The sequence below is a fragment of the Solanum stenotomum genome, chromosome 8 (genome assembly GCF_019186545.1).
Source record: "Solanum stenotomum isolate F172 chromosome 8, ASM1918654v1, whole genome shotgun sequence".
Lineage (NCBI taxonomy): Eukaryota > Viridiplantae > Streptophyta > Magnoliopsida > Solanales > Solanaceae > Solanum > Solanum stenotomum.
Window position 1 is genome coordinate 17727348 of NC_064289.1, and position 19973 is coordinate 17747320.

Below are 19973 nucleotides of genomic sequence, written 5' to 3' on the forward strand. Positions count from 1 at the left end.
ATGAATTCTACTTGGACTTAATTACTTCACTTGCAAGAATTTTTTTTCTCTTTTACTAAATATTTGATAATTACTTTATTTTAATTTCTTTTTATAATAACTGTGAAATAGTATCGTACCATCAAACAATTCAATAAACCTAAAGAGCACCAATTATGGATTCGACTCGTCTCCATTTCTCTTCTCTTCATTTTCCCCAAGTTCCTATTTGGATTAGTGACACATGGCTTAGGTTAAAATAAATGGTTAAGATTTAATTTCCCAAAGTAAATCTCTAATCATGATTTAATTAATAAATACACTATATATTAAGTATTAAAAAATATTATAATCTCACAATCTTAGCAACATATTATCTTGTCCATAAATATAGGAAAAAAAAGTTCTCTTCCTAAATACTTTTTTTTGTACGTAAGATTATTATTTTTAATTTTATTTTAAATAATCTTTTTATCTAATTATAAGAATAATTAACTGAATAGAAGTATAGAAACTATAATTAACCTATCGTACGTCCTGGTATCACCGTACCCTTAATCTTATTATGAAATTAAAATTAGTTTGTTAAAATGGTTTGATTATCTCTAGGTAATTAATTAATCACTGATCAAGATGCCTTTAATAAAAGATTATGATAAAAAGATTATCTAAAAGAAAATTTTAAAAAAATCCTACGTAAAAAAAAATTAGGAAGAGAACTTTTTTTCCCTATATTTAATGGACAAGATAATATGTTACTAAGATTGTAAGATTATAATAATTTTAATACTTAATATATAATGTATTTATTAATTAAATCATGATTAGTGGTTTACTTTGGAAAACTAAATCTTAATCATTTATTTTAACCTATGCCATGTGTCACTAATCCAAATAGGAACGTGGGGGAAATGGAGAGAAGAGAAATGGAGAGGAGCCGGATCCACCAATTATACTATTATCATTGATCAATGTAGTCTTCCCAGCTATTGAACCCTCTAATTTTATGTTGTTTCCTCCCGTCCATGTTTTCTCCGTATAATTTTGCACTGGCAATGAAGTTGGAATTGTAGATTTAGCCCTCCTACCAATGGTTGGCATATTGTAAGCTAACGTGCATCAAGAGAGCGTAGTCGATATATATGATTCGTTAAAATAAGATGTACTTCTTCACTCTTAAGGCTGGTTTGAGACTTATAATTAAAAATAAAAAGATCTCATTTATTATTAGCTCCTTACGATGGCGAAGGGTGAGAGTATCGGCAATGAGTTCGGTCAAACTCAGTGCCAGTAATTTTGGTTCAAATTTATATTTATCCCAAAAATTTAAAATATGTACTTATTATTAATTTAAATAAATTAAAATCAGAAATTCATTAATTTTAAATACTGATTCCGCATCGAGCTGCTTGGTGGTGTTTCCAAGAAATTTCAAACAGCGTGGTCTGTGGTGTTTGGTGATACATAGACATGAAACACCTATGTTGACTATGAACAAGTCTGAATCATGCATGAAGGAATGATCTTTTTTTCTAATTTAATGTATTACTTTATTTAACTTAAAACCAAAAGTTGTTGAAGAGTTGTTTATCTGTACAAAACTATGTGGAAGAATCTTTATTTTTTTCTTCTTCTGGATATTTAGTAAGTATTTAATTTGGTAAAATAGTAGATATATAAATTAAAAGTGGCTTAATTTGGGAGTAAATGTCAACATTCACGCATCCTTATCAGTAATAGTGTAATACAAAAAAACATATGACTCATTTTTGGCTATTCTCATAAAGAACATCTCTCTCCACATTTGATTGATCGAAAAAAAAATAATAACATTGCCGGCAGAAAGTACTCAATTTCTATTTCTTTTTTCTTCTTTGATATTCATTTTTACTGATTCAGTATTAACTTGACATAACTTTTAAACAATAATAAATAGAATGATAACTCTTTAGATATATTGTCTCATCCATTTTTACTTGTTCACCACTAAAGATGGATATTTATTTTTATTTGTCCAGTTTTAAATATTAAAAGATAATTTATTACTTACTTTTAATTTATACTTATTATTAATTATAGTTATTACTAGAGCATTGATTTATTATATTAAAAATGTGATATAATAACATTTTCATTTTATTTATTTCTTTGAGTGTGTCATAACAATAGCGAACGAGTAAAAAAAAAAAAGAGAGAGTAATAAATTTGTGATAATAAGGATAAATTAAAAACTTAAGTAATAACTTATCTATTAACTTATAAACCGGACAAGTAACTATTTTTAGTATAATCAACCAACGAAAATGGACGGAGGGAATATAAATCAATTGAATGAAATAGTACACTTGAATATGTTTCATTCACTTGAAAATTATTCTTATTTTTTTTAAGTGTATGGCATCAATTAACAGTTGTACAATTCAAGTGGTGCAAAAAAGAAGGCCCTACCCCGCACCCCACCTCCCATGTCGCCCACCCCCAAACACCCCCACAGCACACACCCATGGACAACTTTTGAGCACTACAAATTCAAGACCAAACCCCTCATTTTCTTTCATTCTTTGTTTGTCCTTCACAAAAACAAAGAAGAAGAAAAAAACTGCAAAAAAATTCATACTTAAAAAAATTCTTTTAGAATTCCACAAAATGTCAACTATAGTTTATCAAGATTTCCAGTCATATTCTGACTCGAATATCATTGAAACAACTACACTGAAGCTCAAAGTACCAACCCCAACTACTATAGTAGAAAATATCAATACTAGTAACGAAAAATGCTGGAGTTCTGTTCAAAATCTCTCATCCATCAATTATTCGAAGGAAATGGAAAACTCTTACATACACAGGCTTAATGAACATAGCCTTGCATTATGTACTGAAAATTTGGGAAGTGAAACAGGAACTGATCAAGCCATTGACAACAACATTTTCTCATTTTCATCGCGAGAGTTCAAAACAGAGCAATCAAATTACAAAAAGGTGGTGATGAGTTATAAAAATACTCAAACCTCTCGAAAACTTCCACCTCTTTTAACAACGTTAAGAGGATCGAATTCTCTTCAATGTCGACCATACAGAGAAGGGGGTAGATTAGTCATTAAAGCAGTTGAGACCCCGCAAATACGTACCTATTTTCATGCTGAAAGAAGTAATGGCAGACTTAGGCTCTGTTTTCTGAATGATGAAAAATCTGTTCCAACGACCATCGATGAAGAGGACGGAGAATTGGAAGCTGAAAACGACGTATTTGAACGTGAAATTAACGATGACGAAGAACGAGGAGAGGAAGAGGAAGAGGAAGAGGAGGAAGAAGAAAATGGCCTGTACATGAAAAGGGACATGGATGGAAATAATTATGATATTGAGGCTGAAATTGGAATAGTGAATTGTCAAAGGGTAAGTAGGTGCAAGGAAGGAAGGCAAGGGAAAAAGACATTTTGTGATTGGAGGAACCCTTTATGGGTGGCTACTTCCTAAAGTTTTTGTCTTTGGAACACATCATTTTCTATTTTTTTTTTTTAATCCATTTTTTTTAATCCTTTATGTCTCTCTCTTTATATTAGTATTATGTTGTTATATATCTTCTACTTGCATCATTATACTCACGTGGATCTAAGATGTCTATAACACAGATTTAACATTAAAAAAAAAAAATAGATCAAAGAAAGTGCTAAGCTAGAATCGATCATATGTACTTAGCGGGCCCAATGGGTAGCCATATATAGTTTAGGGCAATCAGACACTATTTGCTGAAAAATTATTCAAATTCATAATCTCTAAATTTCCTTACCATTTAACAAATCCTCAAAACTCCCCTCTTGGATACATAACTTCCCTCTCGCTGATACCTTTCTATCCTTTCGGATACATTTCTCACCTCTCGGATACATTCCTTTCCTGATCATATCCCCTCTCTGATACATCTCTCCTCTATGTATTCGGATGTCCTATCCCCTCTCGCCTATGAATCTAGAAGTCCGAGTGATGTGTTCGGTAGTCTAGTAATAATGTATTGGAAAGTCTAGTGATGTATCCGAAATTCATAAATTTTAAGGGACTTTTGTAATTTGAAAAAAAGAAGTAGGATAATAATGTAATTAGCTGTCAACACTATGAAATTTATGTAAATTATACAAAAATTATATTATGCATATAAAAATAATACGAAATATATAGAATCAAAAATTATTTTTTCATACATATATAATAAATCTTAGACATCCTTAATGAAATCTCTGACTTCACCACCCTACATATTATTCTTACTTTGGCCCAAAGTAATTTTGAAATATTTAAACATGAATATCATCAAATAATATTAAATCAATTTTAGAAAATATATACGGGTTAGTTTTAGCCGAAAGACCTACGAGCTAGTGACTGTTATTACAGTTAGTTTATATAAAGGTATGAATAACCCAAAGAGAGCAAATATGGGACCAGAATCACGTTAAGTGCAATAATTTAGCAGGGCCTAGCTTAAGGATTTTGAACAATAGGTGCACATGACATGAACATGCCCAGTTTTAACATTTACATATATATTCTCACTGATTTTGGAATTTTGGTATCACTAATAGTTACCTTGAAAGGTAAAAAGATGAGTATTCAGACTTCACAGTATATTTTAATTACAAGTGCTTTTTAAAAAGTATAGACTGGGAGTTTGAATTGAGTTATATGATTATTTAAGAAGGGTTCTTTCGTTAGTAATTTGTATTTGATCAATATTTTTTTAAAATACTACTTTCAAGTGTTAAATTATAAAAGCGAGCTTATTTTTTAAAAAAAAAACAAGGTCATGGATGACTAATTATTATTGGAGACTTGAGATCTCAGCAGGAAATGCGAAGGTTGTAACAAGCTAACCGAGTCAGTGTGCGAACAAGTTGTGTTAGTAATATACAGTGTTGAGTTGTGGTATAGAGTCTATGTTGCATAGTTGATCAATTTACGGTTATTTGTGCATATCATTCCATATGTTGCATCTATGCTTAATTGCTAAGTTGATGGATTGATTACTTGCACTGTTATTTCCTTTTTTATGATCTATTGATATCATATGAATTGTATAGGGTGAAACAAGTATTTTTAAGCTCCACTTTTGCCACTATCTTTTTGGGATCGAGTATACGTTGTTTTTTGTACTCATATTACACTTGTTGCACGTGTCTTAGAGAGATTGATATATACACAGATTCCGGGTCATGAGCTACTTGGTTGACCTGCTGCATTTGGACTTCACATTTCTATATGTGTTTATTTGATATTTTCATATTTGGATTTTCTACTTTTTTAGAGCTCTGGAATCATTTTGTCAGATTTAGAAATTTTATGTGTTACTTTCGTGTTTACGATTTCTTAGAAATGTACACATTTTATGACTTGTAATTGCTTTTAAATGTTCACTTCATGTCTTTTAATAAGCTAAAACTTTAAATTGATACGCCTACAAGATTGAGGTGTAGGCAGGAGTTAGCTATCCTTAGTTTAGGGTGTCCAATCGGACATCCTATCCTTTGTTGGAAAATTACATCGTATTTATAAGAAAATGATACTTTAAATGGTTAAATAACACATTCTGGACACCCTTGAAAAACAATAAAGTTTCTTAGCTCAGTGATTTCATGTGTGATCGATTCTCCTAACTGAGCTTTTTTACATTTTCAAAAGAGCTCCTAATTAATTTCTTGATCATAGTTAATAAATCTGTTATTTTGACTTTTGATTTTTTTTTCTTTTCATTAAAAATTTAAATAAAATTTAAAAGTAATTATTTAATTAAAGTTAATATGCAAATCCTATTTATTTATTTATTTATTCCGTAAAGCTACTAAAAGTGAAAAGATTTCATATATAATTTCTTTTAATATAACACATTTGATTCTAATCTTTATTTTTCATTTCTCGTTATTAGTCATTAGAGGTTCGTGAAATCTTGAAGCATAAAAGTTATTTCACTCTAAACTGAATTTTGTCTCTCTCTTTTTTCTTTGCATATTCACTTCCTAGCAAATAAACATGAAACATTAAAGCTAAATATTATGTAGTTTGATTTTAAAATTTTTGATATATTTTTTAATTAAAAAAATTAATCATTAATGTTACGTAGTTTGATTTATAAAATTTAAAGGCACTCATTCATTAAATTATTTTTATTAGCTATGAAATTTATGGACACCCTTCGTACAATGTCAGGCTACGCCACTGGGTGTAGGTGTCAATTGTCATCACAACTTGAGTGATTTTGTATCGTGATAAGTTGAAATATAATCTCCACTACTATTAAAAGCACTTATTTCTTAACAAAAATTTAAACACCTTCATTCTATTAATTAATGTGTTTTTTTTTTTAAAAAAATAATAAAAAGAATTAGCACTTAATTTTGGTCACTTTTAGTCTTTGCGACCTAGGCCAAAATAGATAGGAAGGAGTGGAGATCGCGTTTTAGGGTAGAAGGTTAGTAGGGATAGAGTGTCTTACCTGTGAAGGTTTAGGCTTGTTAGTACCTGTCATAGTACTAGTCTTATATTTGTATAGTTCTTGCTTTGGTGTCTATTGTTTAAGTTGTTTATTGAGTTTCAATTATCATAATATTTTGTTACAGTTATATATTGCTTCTTTTGTCGACTGTATATTGCTTTTTTTATTTCACAGCTATGCATTCTTTCATCGTTTTCTTCTTCTATTACTTGAGTTTGACTCACTAGAATCGAGGGTCTTTCGGAAACAGACTCACCACCTCCACAAGATAATGATAAGGTCTGATAGCACTCTACCCTCCCAGATCCACTTAGTGAGAGTTCATTGGATATATTTTATTTTTTTTGGCCAAATAGGCTAACTTATATGCAGTAGAGTAATTATTTTCAACTCTCGTCTGACCTCTTGCTCCGATGTAATACTCCCGCGCTGACAAATGTGAAATGTCCCATGCCACCTTTCGTGAACAGCTATACCCAAGAATACATTGTGATATAGCATCGAATAAGCCACAACTCTATTTCCGACTCGAAATCCATAAAGGACTTTATCCATGGTTATTTTGGAGTGTGACACGATCCAAAACTAAGGAAATTATGTATTATCCGTACTATTGTCTGTTAAACGTCATTGTTGCTGCATTAGTCTTGGATGAATTTTCTACCTTCAATGTTGGACCAAAAGAACGTAAATGATGCTAAAATTGGGAGCATTATTAGGCGCCATCAAAGTTTAAAGTAGGACATTACCACCCAACATGGCGAAACATTAGATCTTAAAAAATCTAATATAAAGACTAAAGAATACTATAGCATGTATGTAGCATGAAAATATCAAAAAGAATATTATAGCATGTAGCATGAAAATATCAAGACACAAAACTTACGAGTGTGAACATTTAATTTTGGCTTTAAGTCATCCACTTAAAGTTGTCCGCATATTTCATTTAGACACCTTAACTAGGACTGTTACCTATTGAACACTTAAATTGTTTAAAAAATTACCTATTAAACACAAAATGCTGATATGGCAAAAGAAGTGAAATTTTTTGGAATTCTGTTTTATTTTTATTTTGTCCAAAAAAACTTACACTTTTTCTTCTTTAATTGACACTTGGAATTTAAATAAATTAAGATAATTTTTTAATATTTTTAAAAATAATAATTCTTAATCCAAAAAAGAAAAAGCACCCCTATCCCCTTCAAGTCATCTTCTTCCCCAAATTCAAATTTTCAAGGACAACTAAAGAATCTCCATTTTTTATTTTTGTTTTTTTCTTTTCTATTTATTTTCAATATTCATAAAAAAAAAAACTAAATCGAGTAACTGAATTTGCAAGAAAAATAACGAAAGCAGATTTTTAAACATTGGGATGAAAAAAGTAAATCGAGGTTCCATCTCCATTTTCGGTCACCTTTGAATAATTATCACCATTCAAATTAAATTATAAACCCACTAAACTTAAAAAGAATATCAAATAATTCGATAAAATTAATTTAGGTCCTCTTGATTTCTCCTTGCAATTTTCATTTTTTTTAAAACATTATAAAAAAATTCATAGTTGTTGGGGTCAAGTGACACATGTCATCTTTTAATTAGTCAATTTTGCCACATCATAGCAAGTGTATCACACACACTTTACTTTTTTTATTGATTATCGAAAAAGGTCTAATAGGAACAGATTTTAGATAGATAAAAGTGTTCAATAGGTACCAGTCCTAGTTGAGGTGTCTAAGTGAATTATGCAGACAACTTTAAGGGATCGGAGATGACTTAAGCCTTTAATTTTTATTTGGTTGAGACAAATGTCACAGCCGACAGGTAATGTCAAATTGCAAAAGATTTGGGCCACTCTCTTTCCTAGGCCAGTAAGATAGTGTGTATACTGTATTTAAGAAATTTGCAATCTAATACATATCAGTGAATTTAATTTGTCTGAAAAAAATAAGGCTTTATGCAAATCAAAATCGGATTAGTTGGGTCAATAGGGGATATCAAACACTTAGTCATAAACCATAAAAATCATATAATGAATTAAGTGTGTGAACATTTGTTTTTTTAGTTTCATATCAAACTATCATGTGTGTGAATTAATATCTGAACTATCATAAAATATTTTTAGAAAAACACTATAACTATCCATTGTTTACTTTTCCTATTTGAAATATCATCATTGTTCAACTAGGAAAAGTGAACAATTGATAGTTGAGTTGTGTCTTGATAAACATTTAATGATAATTCAAATAGAAAACTCACAAACCTAATAGTTCAGATATTAAAAAAAAATTGGGATAGTTTAAAGGAAAAATATGTTTATGACACTCACTCTTTAGAATACGATAGAAGTTGACAGAGACAAGTTATAGAATCCAACAAGACAGGATTCAAAAAGGGAATAAAAGTAGGATGTAAAACACAACTTTTGTTGTGAATTGTGATGTATATATAGGTTCAAAATTTCAAACAAATAACAGGAAAATTTGGGGTGTAACTGGAATTTTTGGTTAAATGGACAATTAGTGATTGCCTCCCTTTATTATCACGAGTGATATCTAAATTAAAGTAATAATATGACTAGAGATTCTTGTAACCTCATACTAAAATATCTCCTTTGACCTAGCCTCTTTTTTACTCTTTCGAAAGATCATCTTTTTACTCTCTTGGTAACCGAACCCACAATCTTAAAATTAAAGGTGGAGGATAATTATCATCTGAACAACCTCTTCTTGTAACAGTGTGTTAATTTAAAATCGCTTTAAAATAAAGCTGAAATTTGGAATAGCAAATACTAGCATGTGAAATAAGTGCTCCACTGAAAAAACAAGTCTATTATGAAATCGTCACATCTCTATATTGTTGAATTACTTTAAAATAAATATAAAAAAGAGGATAATTAATAATCCTTTAATATTTCCTTCATTGAAAAAAGGGGAAGATCTTTGAACTACAACTTTTTCTACTTTTAAAAGTTAAACTTTATGAAATATTGCTTCGCTCCTTTTAGTTCTCTAGAAACTTTTACATAGATGATTCAAACTACTTCTTTTTTTAATTTCATCTTCATCTTTTTAAACAAAGGTTGATTCAAAATTTATTGTTATTAATATCAAACTTGTCGTATTTCTAAAATTATGAGTTTAGATCTACTATTCCCACTTATCTTGGACATCAAAAGTAGATTTAAATATATATATTTTCTTTTTCCTCTCTTTTTCTTGGTGGTGGTTTTTGACAAAGCTTATGTGTATAGCATACTTCCTAAGACTTTGTCAACAACCCAAAAAGGAGGTGGACAAATTTTATCATCTACAGTATTTTCTAATTGCATTAAGGAAGATATCTGAGAAAGCCAATCGTAATAAGATGTTATAGGGTACCTCTTTTCCCTTTTCTTAAAAGAAAAAGAAGCCACAGACATCGAACATCATAAGAGAAAGTGGGCTACTTAAATTTGGCTCAGATAACATGTGAAAAAAATTTCATCTCAATCTAATAGTTTTAGAAATTATGACTAAAAAAAAAGTGCACTAAAGTTCCCGCTATGCACAAGGTTCTAGACAGGAGGGCCTAATTGTACATAGTAGGCTGTTTCCAAAGCTTTTACCCTTGACCACCTAATCACATAACAACAACTTTACCAGTTACTCCAACAACTTAAGAATTATGATCTAAAAGACATTTAGTTAGATTTCGCTTTTATGAGGTCACTTTGGTTTCAAGTTTTTAAAAACAATTCAAACCTATAATTATACTTTCTGGAAAACTTAAAAGTATATCATACCTTCTTTTTTTTCTTGAACCTTAATTTACATACCCCTATTTCTATATGAACAAAATACTTTTTTCTCAAAAAAGGGATAACGTCTGCTCTGTCTTATTCATACTTGCCTATTGTGCAACTTTATATGGATGGATATTTTACTCCATCCCCCCCCCCCGGCGACGGATGGCTGTTCAAAAATGGAAGACCAACACATTTTTAAGTTGATGCATTTTTTGAATAAGGAGTGTGAAAGATGCTTTAAACAAATTCAACAGAGAAAAGTAAATACATTATATAAAACACAAAATGCATAGACAAATAGGGGCAAAAGCAAATAATATGTACGGTCTTCTTGGGATGTGACAATATGTTATCAAAAACGGACTCCAACAGTGTAATAGTGAGGCAAACCTCAATGAAGAGGTTGAGTCCCTAAACGGGGTTTATGTAATGTAACACTCAGGAAATATAAGAGGGTGACAAGAGTTGGTTACGGATAAGAACTTGCAGGCTTCTAGGGTGGTAAACTTTCAAATATGCATGACATTTTAGGCTAATCTCATATCGAAAAATGAGAGAAACATCAGAACATTATACTCACGCTACAATATTAAAATAATACTCAAGTGCGTACATACATACATTTATCTCCCCGGAGATGCAAAACTTGATCTATTTCTGCATCAATTTAGAACTGAATCCTCTGGAGGTTCACAGCCTGACGCATGATGTCTGCAATATGAAATCTTGAACCTTAGAAATGTCATACGTCAAAAATGCATGTCGTCACAATGTGAGTTCGGGAGCATATGGTTGGAGAAGTTTTCATGGAAAATGAGAACAATAGAGTGACATCCAAGAAAGCAAAATGCAAGAATGGCATTTGCCAAAATTGTTTAGTTGATGGAATATCTCGATTAAAAAAGAGTCATCATCAGTAACAACTTGCTAAGACGAGGATAATGTTTGTCAATCCTGTTCAATTGATGAAGAAGGGAGTTTCTTTCTCCATCAAACAGTTCTCATCAAGGAAGTTGCTTCGGCAAAATGCAAATGAAATCTCAGGGAAGGAGCTTACAGGATGGATAAATATTTAAATTCAATCAGTCACTTTATGATAGCACATGAATAAAAGGTCAAAGAAATGAGTGCAATCAGCAAATATCACACTTTTATACCAAACACAGAAAATCACTGATCACAAGATACAACCGATTATACATGACAGTTGTAAGTACAATTCTGATCACTCCTTGCAATCACTATCAACCATATTACAGGATAAGATAAGATTATGAGAACTAATTAAAATTAATAAGAACTCTGATGAACTCTAGCACCCTTCATGAAATCATTATGCAAGAATAGAAGAAAGTAAAGACTGAGATTAGATGGTAAGAAACATATTAAAGTTCAGTCGGTGGCTCTGAGCTATCTACGTCATTGCACATAATGTTGAGTCTTGGCATCTTTCAAGTTGATGTTAGATGCTAATGGAGTTGTATTCTGGGTAAATAACTTGCATTACGCACAACCTAAGATACATGTTGGAAAGTTATCTAAATAGACCTATAATCTCTTGAATTCATGCAATTTAGCAAAAGAATAGAACACAATGTAAGTAGAGGATTCACATAAGCAATACCAAACAAATTAGGATGAAGGTTTAGCTATTGTTGGTAGACTTACTGGTTGAGGCATTCAATAATGTAGAATTCTCCACATAATGGTGCTTTTAACTTCTTCAGGTCTACCGCCAAGAGATGTTCAGCAATGTATAACACTAGACAAGCAACAGTATTTCCCCTTATAGAAGAACAATAGGTCTGAAAGTCCAAGTCATTTGAGTTTCATTGCTGGTGAAATTATTAATAGATAATATACATTGACGAAACAACTACCTTTTCACACCCAGGAATTATGCTCTAACTTATGACTGTTAAATCATCATCCTCAGCTGCTGATAAGTCACATGAAACAGTGAATGCATCTATCCTTTTTGTATGACATGTGGAACTATAACCAGGCTTCTTAGAAGCTTGACTATAAAGAATGTTTGCTCAACTTCTTGTCGACTCAAACATTCATCACATCTGCAGGACCAATCATCACCAGGTTCACAGATAGGGTTAAAACTCTATGTTCAAGAAAATATAAAGATACAACTTTAGTTCACTTAGTCATTCACACAAACATATTCTTTACAGAGAAAAAGGGAAACTATATATATAGTAATACCATCACAGGAAAGAAAATATGAACCAAACTTCACAGATGCATCAAAACATAATATCATCATCTACGGACACTTTTCATTATCAAACTTGCCATGATTCCAAAGTTCCTCTTTTTTTTTGAGATTGGTTGATTCCAAAGTTACTCTTACCTCAAAAAGTTCTCCGACTACACACTAGAGCACCTCTCACTGCTAAACTTGCAAACATCTTTCAAACCAGCTTCGGCAGCTCTCGTTTTTTTGAAATTGGTAACATGTTATATTCATCAGCACCCTAAAAAAAAGGCCTGGTATATCATATCTACAGATACAGCCTCAAACAGAACTTACAAAGAAGCCATAAAGTCTAGTAATGATTCAACATCATCAACTAACTTTTCTTTACACCAAAAATAGAGAAGAGAAATGAAGGAGCTCTTGATCTTCTGGATTGAACTGCACCTGCCTTCAAAACATCTTTCATTCATCTCTTTCCAAATTGTCCACCATATGCAAGCTGGAACAATCTTCCACCACTCTTTGTGACAAGTTTCTCCTTGTATATTGTTCCAACTACATATTAGGTCAAACGTACTCTGGGGCATCACCCAAACAATTTGAGCTAATGCTGCAAAAAGTTGCCATAGTTGTCTGGTAAATGAACAATGCAAGAAAAGATGCCCATTGATTTCAGCTTCCTGATGGCATAGAAAACACCTAGAACATAGATGAAAACCCCTTCATTGAAGTTTATCATGAGTGAGACAAGCTTTCCAAACAACTCTCGTGTCAGGATTGACTCTACAGCATAAGCACATCTTTAGATTTTCTATAAGTAAAATAGGAGATGACTAAAGCAAAAGACTTGAAATATCCGTACAAAGGAAAAGTAAATGCTTGCGAGGTCCTGAAAACTGTCCTTTGTGCTCCATGTTTTCATACTTTTGTTGGTCACATTATTTGATTTTTGTTATAATTGAGTTTTGGCCTGTACTTAACTGCTATATCTTAGTTTGTGCATTATTTGATTTTTATTATATTCTATTGAATGATCAGAACTTGGGCCTGTGTAAATGTATAATTGTAGTTTAAAAAGATATTTTAGCTCAATCCCGGGCTTTCTTTAAAACAAGGTTCTTTGCAAGAAAATATCATATCATTATAATGTAAAACAGGAATTGAGCAAATGTACCTTTGGAAATGTAAATAATAGCGATCCCTAGGACTTTTGCATTGAAAAGCTAGCTAAGAAAGCAAACAGAGATGAACAAATAACTAAGGCTCTTGGTCATGTACCTTTGGAAATTGTGATGCCTTTAAGAAATGAGCAGTTGATTGGTGAAAAAGAAACACATGAGAGTAGTAATGAGCAATCAGGTGAAGAAAAAAAAGTGGTGGATTTGCAACTGAGTGTTCAGGTGAAGAAGAATATGAAAACAGATGACATAGGTGGTAATCAAAGTTAGAGAAGAAAGCATTGAGCATAGAACAAGTGAGGATTCAGCGGAAGAACAAGAATTCTAAGGGTAATCATCAAAAGATAATAGTGATCCCGAGTCTCTTTTGCTTCCAGTAATACGTAAAGATCATTGACATCAAAAAGTATGGGTTTAAGACCCCACTTAAACATGTCTGGGCCTTATGATTCAAGGGTCACTGCGAGAGTCTGCTTAGAACTCAGTTTGCTGAGTTTAAAGAGGTTTTGATCAGTGAGGGTGTTGACAAGAAATTTAGAAAAACATGTTTTAGTCACTTTTTAAACTTCAAAAAAGATGTTGCGCTACAACTCTTTCCATTGAAGTTGATGCATAGCATTTGTCTTTGCTGAGTCTTCTGTGAAAAGAAAAAGAAGATCTAGAATGACTATAATGGTTTGCCTATTTGTTTTGGCATTAACAAATTCATTGTCATGACTAGACTTCAATGTCACTCTCCCCTCCCTGCACCTCTTTGTCAACAGTTAGCAGAAATTTTGAAAATGAGGGTGCAAATTTGGTTGATAAGTGGGGAAGTCTATTGTACTCATTGAAAAGATAAGGAATCAAAGGATGATGAAAAAACAAAAGGTGGCAGTGAGCATAGTTTGGTTCTTGCATAGCATATTATGTGCAAAAGATAATCATCGACTGGTTAAAAGTGGTGTCGAATAAAAATGTATTCTTTTCATATCCATGGTGGTTCAAATGCGCTTCAATCTTTCTATTGAATATCATTTAGAAGAACTGAATTCATCCAAGAGTATAAGGAGATCACCTTTCTATTGGATCTTGGATGGACTCAATTCTTGTAAAAGATATTCAATAGTGAGATTGAAGCTTATTTGATTCCCATGAATATGAATCGAAAGCCATCTTTTACAAGTTGGTGTCTATCTTTTTTTGTATCTTTTGCACATAATATATTATGCAGGAACCGAACCGCTCACTACCATCGTTCACTTTTTTGTCAGCTTTGGATCATTTCTATTCTAAATAAGCTCAATAGACTTCTCCACTATATCAACCTCCTTTTTTTTTTTTCCCAATCTTTGTTAATTTCTAACTAAAGGAGGGGGGGGGTTAGAGAATGCCATAAGAGTCCAATCATTATAACGAATACATTGATCCCAAAACAAATACGCAAGTCACTGTAACCACACCAAATCTACTATTTCTTTTCACAAAAGACTCTGAGACGAAGAAGGCTACGCATCAGCTTCAGTGGGAGTTGTAGCTTCATATCTTTGTTCAAGGTTAAAAAGCGACCAAAACAAGTTTTTTATAATATCCTTCTTAATACCCTCACTGATCAAAACATTTTTAAACTCAACAAATTGAGTTCCAAAGTTGACACTCACAGTGACCCATGAATAATAAGGCATAGACACGTTCAAGTGGGTCTTAAAATCCATACTTTTCATGTCAATAGTCTTGATACATTACTGCAACTGAAAGAGCCTCAGGATCACAGTCATCATTGGAGTATACAGTACCTTTTAAATTATCATAGAAACCAACATCATTATTAGACCTTGCAACAGCTGCTAATTGGGCATCCTTTTTTAATCATGTTGTTTTTATCTATTTTCTATTCTTTCTAATGTAGCTGCCGCCTGCCGCTGAATCCTCAACCAAATTTTTTGCTGATGTGCTCTCATTTCTTTCTTCTTCTCCTTTAGATGAATCCTCACTTGTACTATGATCAAGTTTTCTTCAAATCATCAATCATAGTTCTGTCATTATCTTCTTCTTCACACGACTGCTCAGTTGCACTCTCACAATTTTTTTTCTTCTTTGCCTGATTGTTCACCGCTACTCTCATGTGTTTCTTTTTCACCAACTAATTGCTCATTACTTAAAGGCACCACAATTTCCGAAGGTACAAAATCAAGAGCCTTAGTTGTTTGTTCAGCTTTGTTTGCTTCCTTAGTCAACTTTTCCAGTGATGTGGTAGCTTTTTTACTATGTGTACCACAGCCAACTGTCATAACCACTAGCCACCATTTATAGTCATCACCATCAACTATCATTACCATATAATAGCCACCAATCACTATCGACAACGATGACCACCATCAGTCACCACTATATATTTTCTCAACAGGTACTAGGTAACTCTGTCCCAATAAGGCTAGAACAGATGGGAAGAGTCACCTAATATTTTTGTCTTTGCTGGGATTTGAACCTGAGACCTCACGATTCTCAACCACTTCATTGATCACTAGACCACACCCTTGGGTGACCATCAGTCACCACTATATATAAACCAACCAGCATCATCATTCACCACTAGCATAAACTATCACTATCATCCACCCCAATTAACAACCATCGTTAACCACTACTACAAGTCCACTGTTATCTCTAGCTACTACCTACAACCACCACCATTAGTCAACACCATTCTTAATCGGCACCCACAACAACTATAAATTCTTAAAACTATTTTTGTAGTATTACATTTATTTAGTATTTTATATGAATTTTATATTTATTACTCTATCTATCCTAATGTATGTGACATTTTCTGGATTTTGAAAGTTAAATGAGCTTCTTTTGGACCACAAATTTTTTCATACACCTTGTAAATATTTTGAATTGTCACTTATTGTGATCTGTAGTACTTTTTACGTAGTTCTCAAAAATGTAAATTTTATTTATAAAAACATAAAGATTGCATGTACGAATTAACGATCAAAATTCAAAATTGGCTCTCGAAGTTCAAACTGTGTCACATAAATTGGGACAGAGGGGGTAATTTTTAAATAAAAGACAACTTCTATACATTCAGATGTTGAGAAGACAAACAATTTAAATTATTTAGTATTCATATTTTAATATTTAGATATGTATTAGGAATCATACTTCTATATCCTAATGTACATCTTAATATTTAGATTCATATGTTTTTTTTTTTTTTTTTGATAACCGAGAAATCCGTCTGTGACCCGCCCTTTGGACCAATCACAGCCTTCTAAACTCGGTGGATAATGGGCCCGCCCCTCTACCCTTCTCCACTTAAATACCGGGCTTCGCTTTGCATGGTGTGGGGCTTGAACCTGCGACCTAAGCCACAAATCCTCCACCTTTTGCCACTTGAGCTAGGCCTTGGGGGCTCATATGTTTTAATCTTAATAAAAACAAATGAGTTCATTTTGTCATAAATCTTAATCATTCAGATTTATTCAGACTTATTAAATGGCCTTGCTCCTTTTCATTTGAATGGGAAAAGAAAAACCTAAAACAAGAATAAGAAGTGAACAGTCAAAATTTTCCTTCAAAGTTCTTTTGAAATATGGTTACCAATGAAGTCTAAAAGTGTAGGCTTACGCCCTACTGTCCTAGTACTTCCTAGTTTAATCAAACTTCAAAAAAATACAAGAAACTTCAAACATGTTGTACTTTCTATCACTTGTCAGTCAAACACTTTGGAGTTTGGACCAGACAAGTTTTGTTGATGAACTAGTTATTTATGCCCTGCATTCTTTTATAATTATGAAGGTTTAGAACCTAATAGTTGATAACTAGCAGTGCAATGCCTCTGATGATGCAATTCTACTATTAACTGTGATGCCTATGGGAATCATATTTGGAGTTCAAGCTGTTAACTAAAACCTCAGTGACATATGTGTCCCAGGCATTGAAACATGAGGGTGGAAGATTAGCACAGAAATGTAGACCACCTAATTGTGAAATATGGGTCAGGGGTCCTCCATTCTTATAAGGATAATATGATGTACAACCTCACCCCCACCCCCAAACAAAAAACCACTACTAGCAAGGGCATTTACACTAGACTGTTAATATTTATGAACATTCATGGCTTTAGGTGATAAGAAAAAATAAGTTGATAATTGTACTTCAATTGACAAGCTATGGTTGGTCTGCAGAATAGCTTCAGGAGCCATCCAGTATGGCGTACCCTTCATTGACTTTGTAACGGTCATAATAGCAAGCCTAAAACAGTTTGACAATTCAGTTGTCAATAAATATCTCAAGAAGAAAAAACAAAATGAATAAGGCAGCGAAGCCAGAAATACCCGTACCAATTCAACAACCTTCTTTCATACACCAAATTCAAAGATAGTTTGATGCAGCCTTTAATGTAAACTGGTATGTTTACTCCCTAGATGAATTAAAGCACACATCTCATTGGATTCAGTATGAAATGGAGATTTGTGAATGGAGTAAAGCAAGTTAGAATATCCAATAACTAACATACTGAATAAAAGAATTACCTTAATATCTCTGTGCATAATTCCATTCCCGTGCAAGTAGTCTAGTCCTTAATAATAATTGCATGGTATACATTCTTATAACCTGATTTGCCAAACAGCAGATGGAACAAGAAGATTTCAGGAATTTAAAAGGCAACATTGTGTTCCAATAAGCATATGTTCTAGTTCCAGTTGCATCATGTTAAGGCATATGGAAATAAACAACTAATGGTACAGATGGAAAGCAAAAGACCACAGAAAGGTGTTGATGTTCACTAATTTATCAGCCAAACAATCCACAAGAATAAGTTTATTATTAAATAAGTAAGAAAAAGAAACAAAACAAGGTGTTTAACCTCCCTTATTTCATTTAGCGAGAATAGTAGCAAGCACTTATAGATTCAGGGAAAGATCCAAATTTTCCCAAAAATGACAAGATTGAACCCCCCAGGAACAAATTCCAGCAATTTATTTAATGATCATGCCTCCTTGCAGTTCTCAGATATGTCTGAGAAACAATACTACAACAACAACATACCCAGTGTAATCCCAAAAGTTGCATCCGAAAAGGGTAGAATGTATGCAGACCTTACCCTTGCTTGGGAGGTAGAGAGGTTGCTTCCGGTAGACCCTCGACACAAGGAAAAACATTTCAAAGCAAGTTGAAAAGGAAATAACGGGATCTCTAAGAAGCAAAAAGCAATAGAACAGTAAAACAACCTTCATCACACACCTTACCTAACTTGAGAGTTGAGACAATATAGAAACATGCTAACGATTATGTTGGAATGGGAGTGATTCTTAAAAATATCCAGTTCTTCTTCAAGCTCCCCAAACATGAGTCAGATTCTTACAATTGTTTGATTTCTCAGATTGCACCCACTGAAATTTCTTAAAGCAAGAAGCCAGGATCCTTGATGTAAAACTCACAAAGTCCTTTATCAGGGAAAAAGTAACTAATGTACTTGGCATTGGGAAATTTCTTCTTTAAATTTTGTCTTAAGAAATCATTTTTGGATCATTTCCCATATTTTGTTGGGTAAAATAGTAAGTGACATATGATGATTGTACAAGGTGGAATATAAAGTATGAGGAGAATATTTGGTGATACTTTTGATGTGAAAAGCTATGAACGACATCCAATTGTTAACTGAACTAAACCACAATTTGAAAGGCAAAAACAATTCATTCATATGTGATGGAAATCAATCACCTTTAGTGAAAAATATAACAATTCTATGTAACGAAACACTAGAAATTGATTTCATCAATAAAAACATTCTCAATTTTATCAAACGCAATCCATAATTAACTAGTTTAATATTTATGCAACAATTTAACTCAATTTTGGTCCCCACACCCTACCTAAAGGGATAAGGAACATCATTAAGCTATTAGGTCAATCAAAATCTCTTACTTCCCTTTGAAGCACCATTAGCAGCAAAAGAAACATTCATTTTGGAAAATCCCAAATTTCAGCAGCATAAACACATATTTGCTTTTCCAACAGTGATAAGAAAAAAAAGTTGACAAAGAAGAAGCAGTTAAAGCGGAAATTTTACCTCCAACTATGCCAGTGAGTAACTCTCTGGAATCAACTTTCATCCCCCATATAAACCCTTCCAAAAGCACCGCATTTTGATTCCGGAATACATTGTATAATTTATTGCTAAGAGGTCGGGTGAACACACTTATCTCCTCTACATCCACCCTTGCCTAGGCTACCAAAAAAATCCATAGAACTTGTATTGTATGTACCTACAACTTGGGAGCAGAGCAGAAGAAGAATTATACAGCAGAATACTCACTTCATCTTAATTTGTTGATCACTCTTTTC

The 19973-nt window shown here is 32.5% G+C and overlaps 1 protein-coding gene and 2 long non-coding RNA genes across 4 annotated transcripts; 1 reads left to right on the top strand and 2 right to left on the bottom strand.

The window, feature by feature from the left end:
• The first annotated feature begins 2625 nt into the window (after positions 1-2625).
• On the top strand, positions 2626-3507 carry LOC125874438 (protein FANTASTIC FOUR 3-like). Its single transcript, XM_049555331.1, has one exon. It carries the CDS (start codon positions 2626-2628, stop codon positions 3454-3456), a length of 831 nt encoding a protein of 276 aa, XP_049411288.1. The 3' UTR covers positions 3457-3507.
• Positions 3508-10544: 7037 nt separating this feature from the next.
• On the bottom strand, positions 10545-12628 carry LOC125874475 (uncharacterized). Its single transcript, XR_007447272.1, has 3 exons — positions 12613-12628; positions 11916-12319; positions 10545-10958 (listed from the first exon to the last, which is right to left on the bottom strand). It is a non-coding gene; the product is annotated as an uncharacterized LOC125874475 (long non-coding RNA).
• A 591-nt stretch (positions 12629-13219) lies between these two features.
• On the bottom strand, positions 13220-19923 carry LOC125874474 (uncharacterized). Of its 2 annotated transcripts, XR_007447271.1 has the most exons (5): positions 19699-19923; positions 18158-18239; positions 17966-18045; positions 17780-17876; positions 13220-13242 (listed from the first exon to the last, which is right to left on the bottom strand). It is a non-coding gene; the product is annotated as an uncharacterized LOC125874474 (long non-coding RNA). The 2 variants fall into 2 exon arrangements; XR_007447270.1 differs by lacking the exon at positions 13220-13242 and having other exon boundaries at positions 17673-17876.
• Between the last annotated feature and the right edge of the window lie 50 nt (positions 19924-19973).

Coding starts and splice junctions, on each gene's coding strand:
- LOC125874438 (XM_049555331.1), top strand. CDS start 2,626: ATGTCAACTATAGTTTATCAAGATTTCCAGTCATATTCTGACTCGAAT.